General features: G+C 38.0%; 1 protein-coding gene across 2 annotated transcripts; it reads left to right on the top strand.

Annotated features, from left to right (window-relative positions):
- Window positions 1–6: 6 nt before the first annotated feature.
- On the top strand, window positions 7–18,622 carry LOC143879191 (calcineurin B-like protein 3). Of its 2 annotated transcripts, XM_077381419.1 has the most exons (10): window positions 10–160; window positions 2,711–2,792; window positions 2,892–3,046; window positions 3,518–3,600; window positions 8,024–8,083; window positions 11,509–11,617; window positions 11,806–11,858; window positions 15,399–15,479; window positions 16,112–16,224; window positions 18,352–18,622. In XM_077381419.1, exons 3-10 carry the CDS (start codon window positions 2,923–2,925, stop codon window positions 18,407–18,409), a joined length of 681 nt encoding a protein of 226 aa, XP_077237534.1. In that variant the 5' UTR covers window positions 10–160; window positions 2,711–2,792; window positions 2,892–2,922; the 3' UTR covers window positions 18,410–18,622. The 2 variants fall into 2 exon arrangements, with proteins under 2 accessions (XP_077237533.1, XP_077237534.1); XM_077381418.1 differs by lacking the exon at window positions 2,711–2,792 and having other exon boundaries at window positions 7–160.
- Window positions 18,623–19,564: the final 942 nt, after the last annotated feature.

The following is a 19,564-nucleotide window of genomic DNA, read 5'->3' as shown; positions in this document are numbered from 1 at the left end:
ACGCCCCTCCCATTTCCATTATTTAGTTTCTTCCATCGCAATCATCATTTCCGAGAAAAGCAAATCCCCCGAAAAGCAATAAAAAGCATAATCAGCAAAACATGTTTCAGAATCTTCACTCCTTTCTCTCCCAATCCTTTCCGCCATGGCTCCTGTAAAGGTAAGCTCTTTTTCTCTCCCTCTTTTGTTTCTTCTTTTTTCTTTTCTTCTGTAAAGGTAAGCTCTTTTTCTCTCCCTCTTTCTGTTTTTCTCTTTTGATTTCCTCCCAACGTCTAAAACCCTAATTTTCTCTCGCTTTCCCGATCTCTTCTCCCTCACCGCTCACTTCGATCTGTTTTTATCCTTTTTTTTAAATCTTGAACGCTTTGAAATGCTTGGTTTTTTTTCGGATCTAAATATGATATTTTTTAATTTTAATTTTTTGGTTCGTCTATGGTTTCTAATGTGATCGGTTGGAGTCGGAGAAAACTTGTTGAACGCTTGGGTAGATTCTAATGCGGGGCTGAGCGTTTATTTTAAAGTTTCATAACATCGTAGATTTTGCTGTTTGTTTTGGTGTGCTTTAATTGGTGAGAAAGAAAATCGAAATCCTCTCAACTGGAAAAGATTAATTTTATGAACTGGAACTGCACGATTATGGAACGAATGCTTAAGAGAGATGGCTTTGGCCCTGTTCGTTTAAGATTATGACAACCGATTGTGAGAGCCAAACTGATTATGGGACTCAAAATTATGTTTAAATTTGAGTCCAATAATCGGTTTAGCACTCACAATCGGCTGTCATAATCTTAAACGAACAGGGCGTTTACCAAGGTCATTAGGGTTAGGTGATTCTGATGGTAGACACGCATGAAGGATAGTTTAGCGGTCGTTCTGCACAGTGAGCAGGATAAGATCACCAAGTGAGGCCCTCTGCATTGTCCAAAATTGTCACTGATCTGATGAATCTAACCACACACATACAAACAGCAGAAGGCCACTTAGATGGTTAGGTTCAGCTGAACAGTTTGCTATATGGCTGTGTTCCATCCGTGGTGGGCCACATCTGGTGACCATTTTGAATCACCATGCAGGTGTATATTGGGGACAGGCCCCACCTGAATTGGTGGTCTGAGGACCATGTTGTCTTTCTTTTTTTCTTTGGATTTTTTGTCTTACAAGTTTGCAAAATGGATGTTTTTATTTAATGGTGAATGATATTTGCATGGATGTATTCAATTCACACAGGATAACGATGGCCATGTCTAGATGAACTGAAGTATGTTTTTTGTAACATATGCAATCAGATGTTTGATGAGGAATCTGTTCCCGAAAGGAGGCTTCCTCTTTTTGTTCAATTGATGTAACATCGACTCTGAGATGCTTACTAAGAATCTTTCTGCCCATGAAATGGCTGATTGTCTTGCTCCGTCTAGAGTTGCCAGATACGATATGCAGCTTTTTGACTCCCTTCTTGATCTGTTTTGTTGTATGTTTTCCCTCTTTTTATTTTGGTTTTATTTGACCACCTTGGTTGCTGGGTGAAGCCTGGTTTCTTAATGAATTGCTTCCATTCATTTATAAAAAAAAAAAAAAAAAGCAAAATGAAATGTTTGATTTGTTTTTGATGGATCAAAATAATTTACCGGGTAAAAATTTTAGTCTTTTTGGTAGACTGTATGTGGGTTCTGAAGGAGATTTTATATAACAAACAATTCATTGAACCTTTTGGGAGGTTTTTGGTACTTGTTATTGTGATGCTTTTATTCTAGTGGGAGGATATTTTTTTATCGAATCAAGAAAATTTGGGGGTTTTTGTTGAATTGGAGTAGGGTTGAGCTACTGTCTTTGAGTTTATTTTTTTTTAAAGTAACTGTCTTTGAGTTTATGATTAGAAATAATAGAGCTTATATGGATTTTTTTTTGAATGGCGAGCTTATATGGAATTTATGTCGGCTTTTAGTTTGAGAAATTGAGTAAAGCTTAGGGTTCCGTGGAAATTGCCAATGTCGCTTGTAGAATAATGGTAATTTGATCATTAAGCTTTTAATTTCTATGAAATTTATCATTTTCTTTGTTACCTCTGTTTTAAAGGTTCCGCGTTTTGTAAACTGCTAATGCATTCACCATGTCAAGCTTTTTGGAGGAGATGGTGTTAACATTGTTCTGTTATTTTGCTATTGCTGACGATTTTCTTTTTTTAGAATCAATTTCTTTTACGGATACTGAGGGCTTTTATCTGCTTTGAGTCAAAAACTGATTATTGGACTCAAAATTAACATTTAATTTTGAATCCAATAATCAGTTTTGGAATTTGGACTCACAAGTGGTTCTCGAAATCCAAAAAAAACAAAAAAAAACAAAAAAAAACAGTGGCATAATGAGAAGTTTTATTTAGATGTAGCTCTCACTTATTTCTTTACCATCACGTTTCGTATGCGTTTCCTAAACGCTTTGCTCATGTTTCCTAAATGTCTCCCTCGCGTTTCCTTGATGTTTCCCAATGCATTTCACCTGTGCTTTTCCATCATTTCCCGTTTCCTGTTTCTCTTTTAACTTTTTTCACATGTTTCATGTTTCGCTTCCGAATTCATTTCCCGACCAGTCAACCACTTGTGTTTATGTGGTTTGGTTTTTCTCGTGGCTTTTAGATTCTCTTTTTAACATCTGAGTGGGTATTTTTGCATGCCCAGCCAACACTAAACTAACTTCATTTCATTGTCAACAACAGATAATGTTTTGAGTTCAATTTTCAATTTCAATGATCCCTTGCATTTAGGTTTGGGTCAACAGAAGCACCAAATAGTCAAAAGGTTGTTTTTATTTACCAATACGTCAGCTAGTTGTGTATTGGTTTTTGATCTTGACTGGAGTGACCTGAGTACCACATGACTTTCCTTTTCCGATTGCAGGTATGGATTGTTTTGACAAGCAAGGAATATCATGTTGCAGTGCCTAGAGGGATTCAAGCATCTGTTTGCTTTTCTGCTTAGGTGTTGTGATCTTAATTTGTATACGCAGCCGAAGGGCCTTGAAGATCCTGAAGTTCTAGCCAGGGAAACAGTGTGTATGTTACAAAACAATTCTAGGCTTGTCTTTTTTTTTTTGGGGTATGTCTATTGATCGAGTTTTAATACAGTCAAAGAAGATGGGTGTTGAGTGCTCAGTTCAGTTCTGTTAATCCCTTCCAATTGTGCATTTTCAAATATAAAAAAAATCCCTTCCAATTGTGCTTGAGTGACATGGTTACGTGTTTAATGTCCTACAATTGCCTCAAAATATCCTCTTTTTTGCATTGTATTTTTTTGGATTGTTGCTAACACATGACAATTAAGCATATGTTTACTAGCACTGTGAGTTTATTGTTTGGCTCTTTGTTGTAAATTCTTGTATTGACTATGGTTAAATGTTGGACAGTTACTGCTTCAAATAATTCACTTGAATTAGCATGCTGATGCTCTTTTTAGTTGACCTTTGGTTCTTTGTGTCTTTCATAATGCAACCTTTACTAATTATTTGTGGTTTACTATGTTTGCAGTTAGTGTAAGTGAAATAGAAGCATTATACGAGCTGTTTAAGAAAATCAGCAGTGCTGTAATTGATGACGGGCTGATCAACAAGGCATGTCTACTCCTTTAGCACTGCAATTGTGAAAAAAAAATAATCTTGATTTCTAATTTTGTGTTTGAGCACAATGTCATCCCCATCTACAATTTTGATTTATATAAATGTGACCTCTGAAAGTTTGTGATTTGGTACACAACCTTTAGTTATGCAAGACTATGGAAGTCCTTCGTACTCATCTAAAGTTGCATGCTATCTCTTTCCTCTGTATTCTCTTTCTTTCATCTATATAATTTGGCTGACATGCTAGCTAACTCTTGCATGCATAGGGAAGATTTATATGGTGGTCAAACTATGCTTTTTCTCTGTTATATTATCTCGTTATGCTTCCAAAAGGGAAACCCCCTCCCCCCTGATGTTGACATGGTTGAGTTGGAATTGGTTTTAGCTTTTTTTTTTGAAAATTGACAAATATATTCATACTAGCAAAATTTACAATGGGGACCAGTAGTCCCACTAGATTTACATAGTATGAATTGCCCAGGAGCATTCTCCTTGGCCCAAAAGAAAAGACCATTACCCCTCCCATTAACGCAATAGCCTCAATTGTAACGAATCCAACAAAAAGTGCCATATTGTGGGCCCACTAAGTCAAGATTGTGACCTGCCACGTCACATAGACTTCTCCACCACATTCCGAATTTGATTTTCAAAAATCCCGCCCGAAGGCCCATAGCTATTGTGCGCCCCTCACCGTGCACGATAGCCGACAGCCCAACAACACCGTTGGAACTCCGGCGGCCTCCACCCCATATCACCACCAAAACCCGGCTGGTCATCCTTGCCGCTGACGACCACCCCTTCTCCACAGTCATCACCTCCAATCCCATCTACGTCTCCTCCACAAAAGTCAACTCCGTCGGGGGAGTCTCAGCCACCACCATCGTCATCAAGCTATACCTGGCCTTCCACGGCTTCAGGTCCAGCACCCCACTGGCCATCACACCCGTCCTCAGGCCACCACCCATGATCTTGATTCCGAATCCTACGGTCAAACCCAGCAACCCCATTGCTAAGTCCGTTGATCCAAGCTTCCCAGATCCCCCATGGCCTCCAGATCCGATAATCTATGACCTCCACGGCCTCGCACCGCCTATAGCTGGCCTTCCACAGCTCCAGGTCCAGCACCCCACGGCCTTTCATGCACTCCAGCAACCTCCACGGTTTTCCTCGACCCCAGATCCAGCTTCACGACCTCCACGACTCCCAATCCAACCTCCAAGGCTCCCAATCCAGCCTCCACGACCCCATATCCTACCTCCACGGCCCTAGATCTAGCCATTACGGAAGAGCCATGCTCCAGATCTAGCCTCCACTGTTCCCGATTTGGCCTCCATGGCTCATCCTTTGCCAACAATTGGACCAATCAGCCTTATAGGTTGTCTTTACAAGGTTCTGGCGAAGGTATTGGCAGATAGAATCAAATTGGTGCTCCCTTTGCTAATTTCTAATAGTCAAAATGCTTTTGTGGACAAGAGGCAGATCTTGGATTGTTCCCTCGTTGCCAATGAAGCCATTGACTACTATCGCAGAAATGGAGAAAAAGGGGTGGTCTGTAAATTAGATATGGAGAATGCCTTTGACAGGGTTGAGTGGAATTGTTTGGACTATCTTCTTGGCAGAATGGGTTTTGGGAATGTTTGGAGAGGTTGGATTCGACGCTGTGTTTCTTCTGCCAGGTTTTCTATATTGATCAACGGTACGTCTAAAGGTTTTTTTCAATCGTCTAGAGGATTGAGACAAGGTGATCCTTTGTCTCCCTTTCTTTTTGTGATCATGGTAGAAACTCTTAGCAAGTTAGTTCAGAAAAGCTGTGAAAAGGGTTTGATTGAAGGTTTCAGAATTGGAAGAAATAAGGTAGAGGTGTCGATCCTTCAATTCGCTGATGATACGTTGATTTTTTTGTGAGCTTGACTTTGCTCAAGTTAAGAATCTTAAAGTAACCCTCAGATGCTATGAGCTGATTACTGGTCAGAGGTCTAACTTTTCAAAATCAAGTTTATTCGCTCTCAACATGTCTTCAGCTGATGCAGGAGAGTGCGCTGCATCCTTGGGTTGCAAAGTAGAATCTCTTCCTTCTTCTTACCTGGGTTTGCCTTTGGGAGTAGGAAGACCAAGTAAGATTTTGTGGGAACCTATTGTAGCAAGGCTTGAAAAAAGATTGGATTCCTGGAAGAGAAGACTAGTGTCCAAAGGAGGCAGAATGACTCTCATAAAGGCGGTTCTGGCAAATCTCCCTGTATATTTTCTATCTCTCTTTAAATGTCCAGTTAGTGTTGAATTGAGGATTGAAAAGATTCAAAGAAGATTCCTGTGGGGGGGTTCGAGTGAGAAGAGGGGCATTCCTTTGACTAAGTGGGAGAAGGTTTGTGTACTAATCAGGAAGGGTGGTCTGGGCATTAGGAGAATTAAAGGCTTCAATGCAGCTTTGTTGAGCAAATAGCTTTGGCGCTTTGGGGAGGAGCGCTTGGCTTTGTGGGCTAGAGTTATAGGAAGTAAGTACGGGGTTCTTAGTGGCACTTGGGAATCGGATGATATCTATGAGAGAAAAGGCCTGACTATTTGGAGGGATATTTTGAAACTAAGATCCGAGTTTAGAAAGGGTTGCCGATTTAAAGTATATTCTGGTAATCGTATCAAATTTTGGAGAGATGTCTGGCGTGCAAATGAAGCTTTGGAGATCCTTTTCCCGGAGTTAATGAGGGTTGCTGTGGATAAGGATGCTATGGTGGGTGAGTGCTTTGAAAGGGTGGATAACAAAGTGGTTTGGTGCCCGAAATTCAGAAGAAACTTTTTTGACAGAGAATTAGAGGCTCTGTCTGCATTGTTTGAGATCATTGAGAAGTGCTATATAAAGAAGTCAGGTGAGGACAAAAGGATTTGGATGTGGAACTCTTCCGGTTTTTTCTCTGTCAAATCGGCTTACTCTAAGCTGGCTCCGGAGGGGGAAGATTCTTGGGTGGCTAAGGTATGGTCCTTTCAGTGCCCCCCCAGAGTGACCTTCTTTGGCTGGTCTGTTTGCAGTGGGCGAATTCAAACTATCGAGTTCTTGATGAAAAGATGTCTCTTCCTTATTGATCATTGCCCTCTCTGCTTAGAGGACGGTGAATCTATAGACCATTTGTTCCTCCATTGTAAAATAGTAAGGCAAATATGAGATTTAATTTTGGCAAGGTTTGGCATTAATTGGGTCTTTCCTCAGTCGATTCCCCTTCAATTGGAAAGCTGGGACTTTGTTCCTTGGAAGAAGAAAGGAAAGACATTATGGAAAATTTGCCTTATAGCTCTTTGGTGGTCAGTTTGGAAGGAAAGAAATGGAAGAGTATTTGAAGGAAAAGCCAGTTTTGCTTTCTCCATTTTCCAGAAAATCATTGCTCTTTCTATTCCATGGGCTAAGAGTACCTCATTGTTTAGATTCGTGTCAGCCTATGATTTATGGGAGAGGTGGGAAACAATTTGTAAGGAAGGGGTGTGTAGGTCCAAGGTTGTTCAAAAATGGGCTCAGCCTCCTGAGGGATTCTGTAAGTTAAATGTGGATGGGGCATCCTTTGGGAACCTTGGTGCCTCAGGTTTTGGAGGGCTGTTGAGAGATCATGATGGTGCTGTGAAATGGGCCTTTTCTGGTCCAAATGGAATATCTGATTCTTCGGAGGCTGAAGTGAAAGCAGCTTACTACGGTATTCTTCATGTGGAAAGAACTTTGCTTGATAAGGTGATAATGGAAGGGGACTCCTCAAATGTTGTTAGATGGCTTGCGGGTCTAGCTCCTCCTCCTTGGAGATTTCTTAGTTTTTTTGATGAAATTGCTGACTGGGTGGCTAATTCATCGATCTCCTTTCTCCATATCCGAAGTACAGCTAATGAAGAAGCAGATGCTTTGGCAAAGTCTGGTGTGAATAGGCAGTACTTGGAGTGGTTTGACGATCTTCCGCCTTGAGATATATTGTTTTTCTATTTGTTTCCTCTATTTTTATTTGCTTCTTTGTAATTGGACCATCTCGGTTCCGTTCTAATCTAATATATTGTGCCATTTAAAAAAAAAACAATTGGAGAGACGAGAAATAGAGGGAGTCAGGGAGAGACTAAAAAAAGCAGCAATGGGGAGAGAAGAGAGGTCGAGATTCCAAAGAGAGAGAGAGAGAGAGAGAGAGAGAGAGACCACCTCCTTCCCTAGGCGGAAGCCCTAGGGAGGGAGCTTTTTTTTTTTCGCCTCTTTCTGCTCTCACTTGATAGACTTTTGGGTCATTTAAAACACCCGAAGCGGTTTTAGCTTTTAACAAGATTTTTTTGTTATCCTCTCTCTTCTTTGATGATCTGTGTTTCAATCCATCTATAACAATTTGATATTTCTTTCTTCTTAAATAAGTGATGCGTATTTTTTTTGAATGATAATAATTGTATTTTCTACTGCATATCATAGGAAGAATTCCAATTGGCGTTGTTCAAGACAAACAAAAAGGAAAGCTTATTTGCTGATCGGGTATGTAGCTTGATATCTAACTTCTTGGTATCTGAATTTTCATTTCTATTCTTTCTGTTTGAGTTCCTCTTGTGATTTTTCCTTTTTCTTTATCATAGTATTTTCCTGATCTATGGTTCCATTAGGGCATCCTTAGAAGCACTAAACACTTGGACCATTTGTTCTAGACCCTTACTCCATGTAATGATCATAGCTTCTCCATCTCTTTATGGCATGGTTTTAAAGTTTCACTGAAACCGACATGAAACGACGGGAATGTTTTCGTTTTCACCCTTATCGAAACTGAAACTGAAACGACTGAAATGCATAAACCAAAATTGTTAGTGTAATAGTGGTATACTATATCATTAAGTGTTACATAATTATATTTTTATGAATTGTATGCAAAATGTGGTGTATGTATCATGTATAAATATTTATATGAATTACATGTGAAATATGGTATGCACTAAATTATCAGATAAGCGTGATTGTGCACGCCACAAGGTGTTCGATATTTTTAAATCATTATTGGTGGTATTCTTGGCTATGTGATGGGTTTGTATTTGTGCTTATTCTAGCATTTTTTTTTTGAAGTTACATCTTTAAATTCTATCATTTGCATATGTTTACATATGTTTATGCGATTTTACAATATTTTCACCAAAAATTTCAACCGAAACCGAAATTTTGCAGTTAATGTGCTGACCGAAATCAAAACCAATATTTAAGACCTTGGTGGCAATGGCTTAAATACCCTTATATTTAAACCTCTAGAGCCCACTGAGTCAAAAAGTGAAGTGATATTTCCATCCTTAGGGGTCCACTTATCTACAAATAGAGGTGTCTAGCTCTTTCAGGAGTGACTTGTCTGAAATCCTACACCTTACTGTCACACTCATTTACTATCTCTTGCAAAATTGTAAAACTGCATAGAACCTTTTCAATATTACCTCTAGGAAATTAGGAAGGTGATGGGGAAAAGCGTAGTATCTTTTTATTTTATTTTTTATTTTTTGAATGGTAAGAGATTTTATTAAAAGAGAAGAGACCGAGGAGGTTTTTGAAGACAAGCAAGGAATCAACAAGAACACCAGGGGAATTACAATAGGAAGCCTGCATCTAGGCAAAGAAAAGAGGCTTTAGGGCGGATGGAAGTCAAATAATTCCATGGACGTCCTAGAAACTTCATCTCTTGCTAATTTGTCAGCCACCTCATTAGGCGACCGCCTAACATGTTGGAAGGAAATTGACTATTGTCCTACTTTTCTTGAATTTCGTCAAAATATGGGGCAAACCTCCACGGATAGGTGTGGGAGCCACTGAGCCATCTCATCACATTTAGTGAATCCCCTTCCACCACTACTCTATTCAAATCATCATGCCCTAATAACATGATTCCTTGGTCGACAGGACACACTTCTACTTCACTTGCATCTGCTATTCCAATTGGACCTGCAAACGCCCATATAAATGAACCAAATTCATCCCTTTGTACCCCACCAATATCAGATGGGCCTGGATTTCCTATACTGGATCTGTCAAAATTCAACTTCAATAGACCATGCACAGGAGTATCTATGTTTACTTATCTTTCCTAAGATTTAGCCAATACATCGAATTTTCAGCAAACATGTATTTTGACATGTGTTGACACATCGATACTCCTTTCGACCCTTGTAAAGTATCGCTAGAACAATCAGACTTAATGTGGGCGCATTGAGACATTATATCGTGTTAAGTGAAATATTGTTTATTATATTTTTTACCTCCTCTTTTTATCATTAACTCTTATTTTGCTATAACTCTTCTTCTAACTCTTTTTAACTAATATTTGTTGTTATCCCTCCCACTCCTAAACCTAAAACTCTAAACAAACACTCATCTGATATTAAAATCACTCGATCCTCAATCTTTCTGGATGCATATTGGAGGCTGAAGATAACTAGATTAGATTGATCAATGCACTCTGATTTGACTGTCTCATGTTTCTTTGGGACATATAGTTGCTTAATCTAATCCTAAGGTTTACTAGTTTGTTACATGAATATAATATTTACTTTGTGACAAATTATGATGAGTAATTAATAACTTTATATGTAAGTATGTGTACGGATGTGCTCCTGTTTCTAGATTTCTAGGGGTTGCCGTGTTGGATAATTAATAATTTTAAATGTAAGTATGTGTACGGGCATGTTCCCGTTTCTAGATTTCTAGCAGTTACCATGTCGGATACCTCGTATCCGTGTTTACTCATCAAGGAGCAAGCAAGAAGACGACTCTTTAGCTATGGAGATGGTTTGAAGATCACCATTGTAGTTCTCAGCAATTCAACCACAACATTCTGTTTGTTTGCACGCACAAGTGCGTGTGGGCGCGAGTGAGGGCACATGCTTATAGGGTGCCTGAGAAACTCATCCTCCAACTTAAAACTTACAAATTTTCTTCATTTTGTGGGATTCAATATTGCATCATTCAAGGAAGCACTCAACTGCCAGTATCACTTGCAAGTTGCAACTTCCATGTTGACACCTGCACCTGTTAATCCTCCTCGACGTGACGCTACAAGATATGTATGGGTGTTCTTAGTTGCACAATATAGAAGTGTTATTTCCAGATTTTTTTTTAGGTTTTTTTTTTCCAATTCACTTCAATTTGAATTGAATGGATACTTTTTCTTTTAATTTTCCTGTAGATTCTCAATTACTTGAGATTTTTTAAATCATTAATTTATTCACTATTGCATGGAATTGCCCGTGCCAAATTTTTTAGAGGTAGCTGTGTCAAGACACTTGAGGACATTTGATACTTGACACCAGTGCCACATGTTCAGAAAACACATTGTTCTGTATTGTCCAGTGGTGCATCACCCAGCTGGAACATTGCGAGACTTTTGCATGAGTAGAAGATTTTTCCTCATTTTTACAAACCTTGAATGTTGAGCATACAAATAGTAGACTTATCGTGATGGGGAAATGGTGCCTATCACCTTCACGTTTTGCAATTATAGCACCGATCTAGAATCTCTAATGGCGAGTCTATTATTTGGTTTGGTTCTTGTTCCAAAACCTGTTTAAAAATTAGGCATTAGTTTCCGGTCTCCTTATTATCAAAATTTTAATTTAGTGACTATGATGAAGCTTCCTAAATTTGAATTTAACATTTTCAACCTAATTTTAAACTGCTTTATTAGACACCATTGCTGGCGGCTTGCTTCTTGTTCCAAAATTTGAGCCAAGTGATGCCGCCCTGGTTTGAGCTGTCTAGTAGCTAGGTTCTTTCCATCCTTCCCTGTTAGCATGTCACTATCTATTAGGCTGTGCGATATTGGTGTTAATATGGGTGGCACTACCAGGCAACCTTTATATTAGTTTATTTTTTGATTTTATTATGGAGCCTCTGCTTATATTAACCTCCTTTTTTTGAACCATATTCAAAATTTGCAGGTCTTTGACTTATTTGATACAAAGCATAATGGAATATTAGGTTTTGAAGAGTTTGCACGTGCCCTATCTGTCTTCCATCCCAACGCTCCAATTGACGATAAGATTGAGTGTAAGTTTTGGTTGCCTTTACTCATTAATGATTTATATGTTCAGAAGTACAAAGTTTTAAGGGAATTTGGTAATCTAATTATTTTCTTTGAAGTCCTAATTGGAGTCTTTTTTAAAATCAGACACTGGAACATGTTAAGCTGATTGGTTTGACCTGCTTATATTCTTTTATGTGTTTCTCTTCTGCAGTTTCTTTTCAACTATACGATCTCAAGCAGCAAGGGTTCATTGAGCGACAAGAGGTGTACTATTGTTATTTTGAGCTGAATAGTTGTTGTTCAAGCATGAATATGCAGCACCAAATGCAATGCATAATTTTTTTTCACATGCACTCTAGTATTTGAATACTGTTTTTTTCCACATGCACTCTGTTTTTCTAAAGGATTCATTTAGCCGACCCCAACTAATTTGGGACAAAGGCTTTGTTGAGTTGAGTTGGGTTGAGAATGCACTCTGTTTAAAGCTTTTGGGTACAGCTTGGATCCTGAATTCAGTTGCTTCTGAATTTTGGTACGGGCATATGATCCATATTAGGTGGATCCTGAATGTTTCAATGTTTTTTGCATGCATTTTGGTGCGAGCATATAGATTTTGAATATCTTGCGAAAAAAATCACATTTTTTGATTGACTGGTAAACATGAGTTTATTTTTTATTCCATAAATAAACATGAGTTTAAAACCTGATAAAAATGAAAAGTTTCGCTTAAATAAAGAAATCACGTATTTTTATGAATAAATTCGCGACTTTGCGATAAATTTTTGGCCCTTTCCTAAAACACATTGGCGTTAAAACGAAAAAGCTAAACCTAATTGACATCTACCCTAACCCTCCCTAACCGAGATATACTCCTCTCCTGTTCCTCTCCCCTGCTCACGATAAACCGCCGGCTCAAAATCCATCCTCCAAGAAGAAGAAGCTAAGAGATATGTTTGTTTTTCCTGGATTTCGTTTGGTTTTTTGTTTTCTTTTTTTTGGCTTGTTTTTTTTCCATTTTTTTGTGATTGTCTTTCAGGTCACCCTAAAGGACCTCGGGGACTACAATCTCTCTCTCTCTCTCTCTCTCTCCAATTTTGAGACTATTGGTTTCTGGCTTTCTTGGAAACCAAGAGACTCATCTTAAGATTTGCAATTCAAGCTCAAAGAATTTGCTCTACAAACCCTGTAAAAACGGTTTGCGGGGCCAGTTCATGAAATCAGGTCCTCTTTGGATCAAGGTTTTAAATTTTAGTTTCAGTCATCACTGAGATAGAAACGTTTCGGTTTTGGTTGGAAATTTCGGTGGGAATTTTGTAAAATCAATTTTAAGATGAAACTTCAGGAATTTCTATAATAAAGACAAATGCACACAACATTGTCTCAGAACTCCTTTTTCTCCAAACTTGTCCCACTTTCTTTAAGAAGATTTTCCCGCTCGGAAAGTCCTCGTTCTGCATTGTTTTTAGAAATGATGATGGCTACCTTTATTGCAGGTTCTTTCGTCAGGGCTTCATCTCATTCTTTTATTTGTTTTTTTAATTCACAATTTCTGGCTCAACTTGACTTCGATGATTGCAGCTTGTAATTTCTTCGCCTTCACTTGCATTATGACTAGCTCTCTTTCTAAATCTCCAAATTGTGCGTCCAAATTTACACATTCGATCTTGAGATACCCCAAATGCAGTATGTCCAATATACATGCTTTAAAATGCGAGTCTTAATTCCGAACAACATGAAAATTTGATCTGATTATATGAGCGCGATCCTTCATTTTGGGGACCTCTAAGATTGGACAAGATGCTAAACGACATCACAACTCATTACCCCATGATTTGATGGCCTCCAAGATAATCACATCCACCTTTGCATCAAAATTCGCAAAATTAAAGGATTCATCAACTACTGATAAACTGGAACCTCTTTTAGTGGTCGAACCAATTTGAGTTGGGGTAGAGAGGCATCACAACAGTAGGCATGACTTCGATTAAGGAAGATTCCACCGCTGAACAAGAACTAGCTGGTTTTGATATAACACCGAACGTCATAGGAAGTAATGGTTGATAAACCTTTAATGCAGCCACTGCAAATGAACCAGCCGGTCTTGATATAATGCCGAAGGTTGTAGGAGGGCTCAACATGACATCAGATGACAATTTTTGATAATTAACATTTCTGTAAAGATACGTCATACTTGACAATGACCATCCACATCCATTTCTGTTACTCACTTCGGTCAAGGCTTTTGGCAATCGGCCGTGACCATCCACGTCCATTTCTATATTCACGACATTTGAAAAAAGAAAGGGGGATGTTAGATAATCAACATTTGTATTATAAGGAGTAAGAAACAAGTGAAAGATGGTATTGCCTCCATTAGATGGTGTATCGGTCAGTATGTCCTCAATGGATGTAAAAGGGACATATGATCCACTTGACAGCTGGATCCATCAACTCAATCAATCGAAGTATGGGGAATATCTAATCTCTCATCTATATCTGATTTTTTTTCCTTCAACTAAAAAGAAAAAAAGAAATACAATTCTTTATGAGTGAAATTCATTTACAAAATGCATTAGTGAAGCCATAGAGTAAAGATGATATGTGACACTGAGGGTATGGATGGGTTACCCAACTAAAAAACATGAGATGTTTTTAGAAGGCAGTTTGGAAGTATGTGGAACTCTGCTTTCATCTTCGACTACTAAAATGCAGGGAATATGAGACTAGAGCTCACATCTATTGAGAAGGCAAGGAAAAAAAATCTTTAAATAGTACCGTTAGATGACAGTAAAGTTAAAGCTGAACTGTTAGGCATTGGTATAGGAGTTGGCTGAGTTATGTCTCCTGCAGAAAGAAGAAAAAAAATGAATGAGGAACTAATAAAAAACTCTTCATAATTGATATATGTTTATCAAAAGAATTAGCCCTCACCTGTATCGTGTGATCCATGACGTCTTTCTGAGGGCTGTCCCTCAAAGGTAGCCAGTAGTGCAATGATGACCAAGTCTTCATGGATATATAATCATTGCTATCAAGCACGGTTTCTGGAGAATATTCTTCAATATCCTCAGCTTGCTTCCTCTTATGTTTGTGGTTTCTGTCATCATCTAAAGAATTATCGGAAGCTTCTCGAGATGACCGTTTTGGTTTCTGAGCTTGGGCAGCGCTAGCAACCCTTGAAGAAATCTCAGCGATTTTTTGGGATTTCTGTCCTTGGCAGGCAAAGGTGATTTGGAAGAAACATTTTACCAAAAACAAGGATTAGAAGATTGAATCTTGGGGAGATGATTATGGTCTTTCTTGATCTGCTTTTTGAAACTGTGATTGCAGTCTCAAGTCATGTGCTTAACACCTCTATTATTATAGCTTTTAAACTCCTCTGATCTGCTTATCTATTTTCCTTGTAATTTTTAAACTCCTGGGATTTCTTTATCTAACACCCCTACACATCTTAGTTTAATATTAATTTTCTCTTTTTTTTTTCATATTATTGAACCTTTCTACCACCTTTGGCTGATGCCGAAGCTAGCCCTTGTGTTTTGACCAGAAAATGAATGGATTCTAATCTAGAGTTGCTGTGGGCCTCTATAATTATTGCTTTTAAGCTCCTTGAATCTGGTTGTCATCTTCCTACTCCATTTTCTTTAATAGCTAATACGTATCTATAATTGCTAGTCTAATATTAATCTTCTCATATTGTTTCGTATTATTGAAAGTCTAATTTGTGGCAGCAAGATTCCTTTAATCTATTTCCCAGTAGTATACATAGGGAAGTATTTGATCTTTTTGACTTTGGGTGTACAGGTGAAGCAAATGGTAGTGGCTACACTTGCTGAATCTGGCATGAACCTTTCTGATGATGTGATAGAAAGTATCATCGACAAGGTGCTTGCTTCATTTGATATCCTCATTGACATGTTTTGGTAGCTGTCCTTGTTTCATCCTAATTTTGAAATATATACTGGTTTTGGTCGCATCTACTTTATTCCTTTTAACTTCTCTCCTGTTCCTAGTTTCCTCTAATTTCACATGTTTCCCTTGGGTGTTATATGTATTCTTCATGTAGATGACAGTGTCATTATTCTGTTCATGCTGTTTTCACTTTCAGTTTTTATCAATTTCATGTTAGGAATTTGTGAGACTTTAACGTAATGCTAATTTATTTCTTATGCTATTTAATGCTTTGCAACCTCTAGGACAATGCTTCACTATTTGAAGTGCTATTACACAGCACAATGAGTGAATATACTTTTAATTATTAGTTATTGCAGCTTTTGCCATTTAAAATAAATAAATATGTATTAGTTATTGCAGCCTATCATGTTGCTCAGTCATGATCCATAATGGCCAATTCTACAAACTGAATTATGATTTTTTGCATGCATTTTTTCTTGTCAATGGTTTAATGTTTCAATTTTTTCTGCTGCACACTAGCTATTTATTTTATAATATTAATTTTGTTGGGGTGTTAGCAAGTATCCACTGGTAAGATATGTTTCTCACTTACTCTGTTGTAGACATTTGAGGAGGCTGATACAAAACATGATGGGAAGATTGATAAGGAAGAGTGGCGAAGTCTAGTTATGCGCCACCCCTCTCTTTTGAAGAATATGACCTTACAATACCTCAAGTAAGTTTTGTTCTGCTACATGTTTCTTTATCTATTCACCTTTTGCTTGAATTGATACAAATTCAAGCCAGTACAGGTTTCCTTTTAAAGTTTACCCATCTCTTCTTTTGATATGTAGAATACATTAACAGTTACTCCTGAACCTGATTATATTTGGCTCCCATTTCAGATCGGATAAACTTAGTTTTCCATCATTTATGATATCTGCCCTGTGATTCTAATTGATTTTATAGAACTTATCCCCTCTTTTAAATAAAAACATATAAACTGTCCCAGTGAACTACTATGTCTGCGGTACTTGGTATTGTATGCAAGCTGGAGACCAGATCACTTGAAAATTATAGGCTAAGCAGGCTAGTTACATAAGGAATATGGTGCACTCTATCCTTATAGTTAATCTGTTAGATGCTCATAGATTATCAATTACATGCTGTAACTTCAAGAATAGGATCATATGTTATCAAGGTCTTGTAAATAAAAAAACTGGCCTGGTCCAAAGGTATGTGCATAGTGATTTATGCTTCATCTTCTAGTGTTTTTGTTGTTGGTCCCATACGGGGAAGAAGCTGCGAACATAGCATGGGCAGATGTTGTTGGCAGGGGCGGAGCTACATGTAGCATAAGGGGGGCTGCTGCCCTTGTTGAGTTGGGCCAAACTCTTTAATAGGCCCAACTCAATCGGGCCCAGCCTTATGTATAACCTGCCCCCCTTATGTATAACCTGCCAAACTCTTTAATAGGCTCCGCCACTGGTTGTTGGGAGTCAAAACTGTCTCATGGTGCTATAGTCGATAATTTGGTTACAACATGTCCCCACTAGCTTGTGATTGTTGTGATTTTTTTCTATAGTGAGCATATATCTCCATTTTTTTTCCTAGTAGTGTGAAAACTGCTATAGTTTGATAAAAAGAGAAATTTTGAAATGAACTTGATATAACAGAGAATATTGCAATTTTTTTTATATTGTTGCCAAAATTTTATAATATATGGTTATATTTTCATTTTAAGTTAATAAATAGGAAAATAATAATTAGCCTTTCAAGAAAACAATCCTAATTGGGGAGAGAATGCACAAGCATGTCATATGTATGACAATCTATCCATTTGCCCCTCTAAGAACGAGTTATCTCTAATGACAGAGATAATGATCCATCACCAAGGGTACATTTGACTATCCATTAAGAAAATCTGGAAATAAGTCAACATTGTAGTACATGTGTTGATTTGCGATGTTAATATTGGGCTGTTTTTCTGGCCAATACATATCCCTTATATTAGATATTTAATCGTAATAGTATTTGGTAGGCTGTTTGGCTGGCCTAACATATGTCATAATGGCATGGAACTAGCTTCTATTGTGCACCTGGGCGCAACCTCTTTGATCTAGACTCTTTATGTTGTTTGCCTCACCTTTTGCTATGCATGGCCCATAATCAAGGGTGGGAGAAAATCTAGCCACTCGCTTAATCCAAACTACTGATCTCGATGCCTAACCAAAACCCTCAATTAGGAGACCATTTAAACTAGATTTGGAATCTGAAATTGCAGAAAAAGCAGGAGTTTCAGTGTTTTTTTACAGGGAGCCACATTTCTCTCTCCTTTTGCAGCGAGAATTGTCAACAAAACCAGTAATAAGGATTAGTACATAGTTCTTGTTGTGCTGTTCCAATTTTTTATTAACAATATGGGCTACTGTAATATAGATTAATATAATTTTTGTTTCGGTATTGATCCAGCTTTTGGGCCTTGTATGTTCTGTATTTGTATGTGTGACAACATTCAAGAGCATGCTTGTCATTTTAAAGGCGGTTTTTGGTTTCTTGTACCTTATCTTGTGCTTCTTGTAATGTCTATCTGACAAAACCAAGCCAAATTGCCATTCAGAAGAGAAAAAGGAAGAAACCACATCATTAAAACCTCCTTGTTTCTGAGCAACTTTACCTAGAGATCCGCAAAATTTATATTTTGTTGTAAAACCATTATGGGTTTGCACAGTGTTTGCGCTTGTTCTAAACCTGAGGGAGACCAGGTTCATGCTCTGAAAAAGCATGATTTTGCTAACTTTCTTTGATGTGAAACAAACGTGTTTATCTGTCATATTTGCTTACATTTTTTCCCCTTTTACAGGGATATCACGACTACATTCCCGAGCTTTGTCTTCCATTCACAAGTCGACGATACCTGAGGTCTGATTTCCGTATAAATTTAAAGATTAGGGTTTTGTTATTATGTTTTGTTTATTGCTAGATTATATGGCACTCCTAAGATTACAGGCTTTAAAAGAATGCTGTTTGATGAGATTGGTGATTGTTAAGAAGAATGTTGGCTTTGTGTTTCTTTGCTTAACCACCACACATTCTCAGCTTTGTTTTATAGAAAATAATTCTTTCTAGGCTTATTAATAGTACCCCTTGACAAATCCCATAGTTGGGTACTCGTTGCCATTTCCGGCAGCATTGAAAGCCATTTAACTGTGCGAATTTAAAAACGTCTCTGGAGGTAGCAGGTACTCTCTTCAACTGTGCCTCGGTTCACTTTTTGGGAAACTTGGTCGAGCTTTTACCATAAAATTGGGACGAGTTAGGATTGATTACAATTTATTTTAGCAAAAGCTCAAGTGCTCAACCCGACCCCACCCAAATTACACACTTCTTGTTGGACCCCCACCAATCTGGCTAGGCTAAAAGTGAATCGTATACCATTAAACAACTAGAAACCATCTTTCTATAAATAAACTTAGGAGGGGAAAATAGGATGGTTCTTAGCATACCATACAAGTACATAACTACTCCCGTCTATAATTAGGAAATGGCCTCTAACTAATAGCTTCACTCAGGCCCTGTTTGGATTGCTGGAATTTTCTGAAAAAGAGCAACTTTTCCAAAATTTCATGCTTTTTCATTGTTTTATCATACCTTGAACGACAAAAGTTCATTTTTTTTAGCACACTTCAGATTATCCTATCAAGGGGTCCCTTGTGGTTTTCATTAGGATCAATAGATTTGACTACATAAACGACTTAAGAAGTGGGGCCCACCAAGTGTATTATACAAAAGACGTACGCTGAAGTAGAAATGGGGCCCACCGAGTGTCTTTTAGCAAGGGGGTGTAAAAATGGTTTTGTTATGAACATTTCTATCTATTTGATAAGAGAAATTCTAAAAGGAATGTAAGTTTTATATGCTCATTCCTAAAAGAGACTTATTGGGCCTTACTTCTGCCTCTTTCATGTGATTGGATTCGTTGATCTGAACACCGATCATAACTCCGGCTATATGGCGGTGAGAATACCTTGATGGGATAATCCTAATAATCCTATGCCCTTCAAGTTGCAGTCAAG

This window comes from Tasmannia lanceolata, unplaced genomic scaffold (genome assembly GCF_043159265.1).
Source record: "Tasmannia lanceolata isolate RefF3 unplaced genomic scaffold, GAP_Taslan_0.1 ptg000006l, whole genome shotgun sequence".
Classification (NCBI taxonomy): domain Eukaryota; kingdom Viridiplantae; phylum Streptophyta; class Magnoliopsida; order Canellales; family Winteraceae; genus Tasmannia; species Tasmannia lanceolata.
Note: the sequence above shows the minus strand (reverse complement) of the source record. Positions and strands in the feature narration are given on the sequence as shown.

Coding starts and splice junctions, on each gene's coding strand:
- LOC143879191 (XM_077381418.1), top strand. CDS start 2,923: ATGTTGCAGTGCCTAGAGGGATTCAAGCATCTGTTTGCTTTTCTGCTT. Junction 11,859..15,398: donor GGTTCATTGAGCGACAAGAG/GTGTACTATTGT, acceptor TTGGGTGTACAG/GTGAAGCAAATGGTAGTGGC. Junction 15,480..16,111: donor TAGAAAGTATCATCGACAAG/GTGCTTGCTTCA, acceptor ACTCTGTTGTAG/ACATTTGAGGAGGCTGATAC.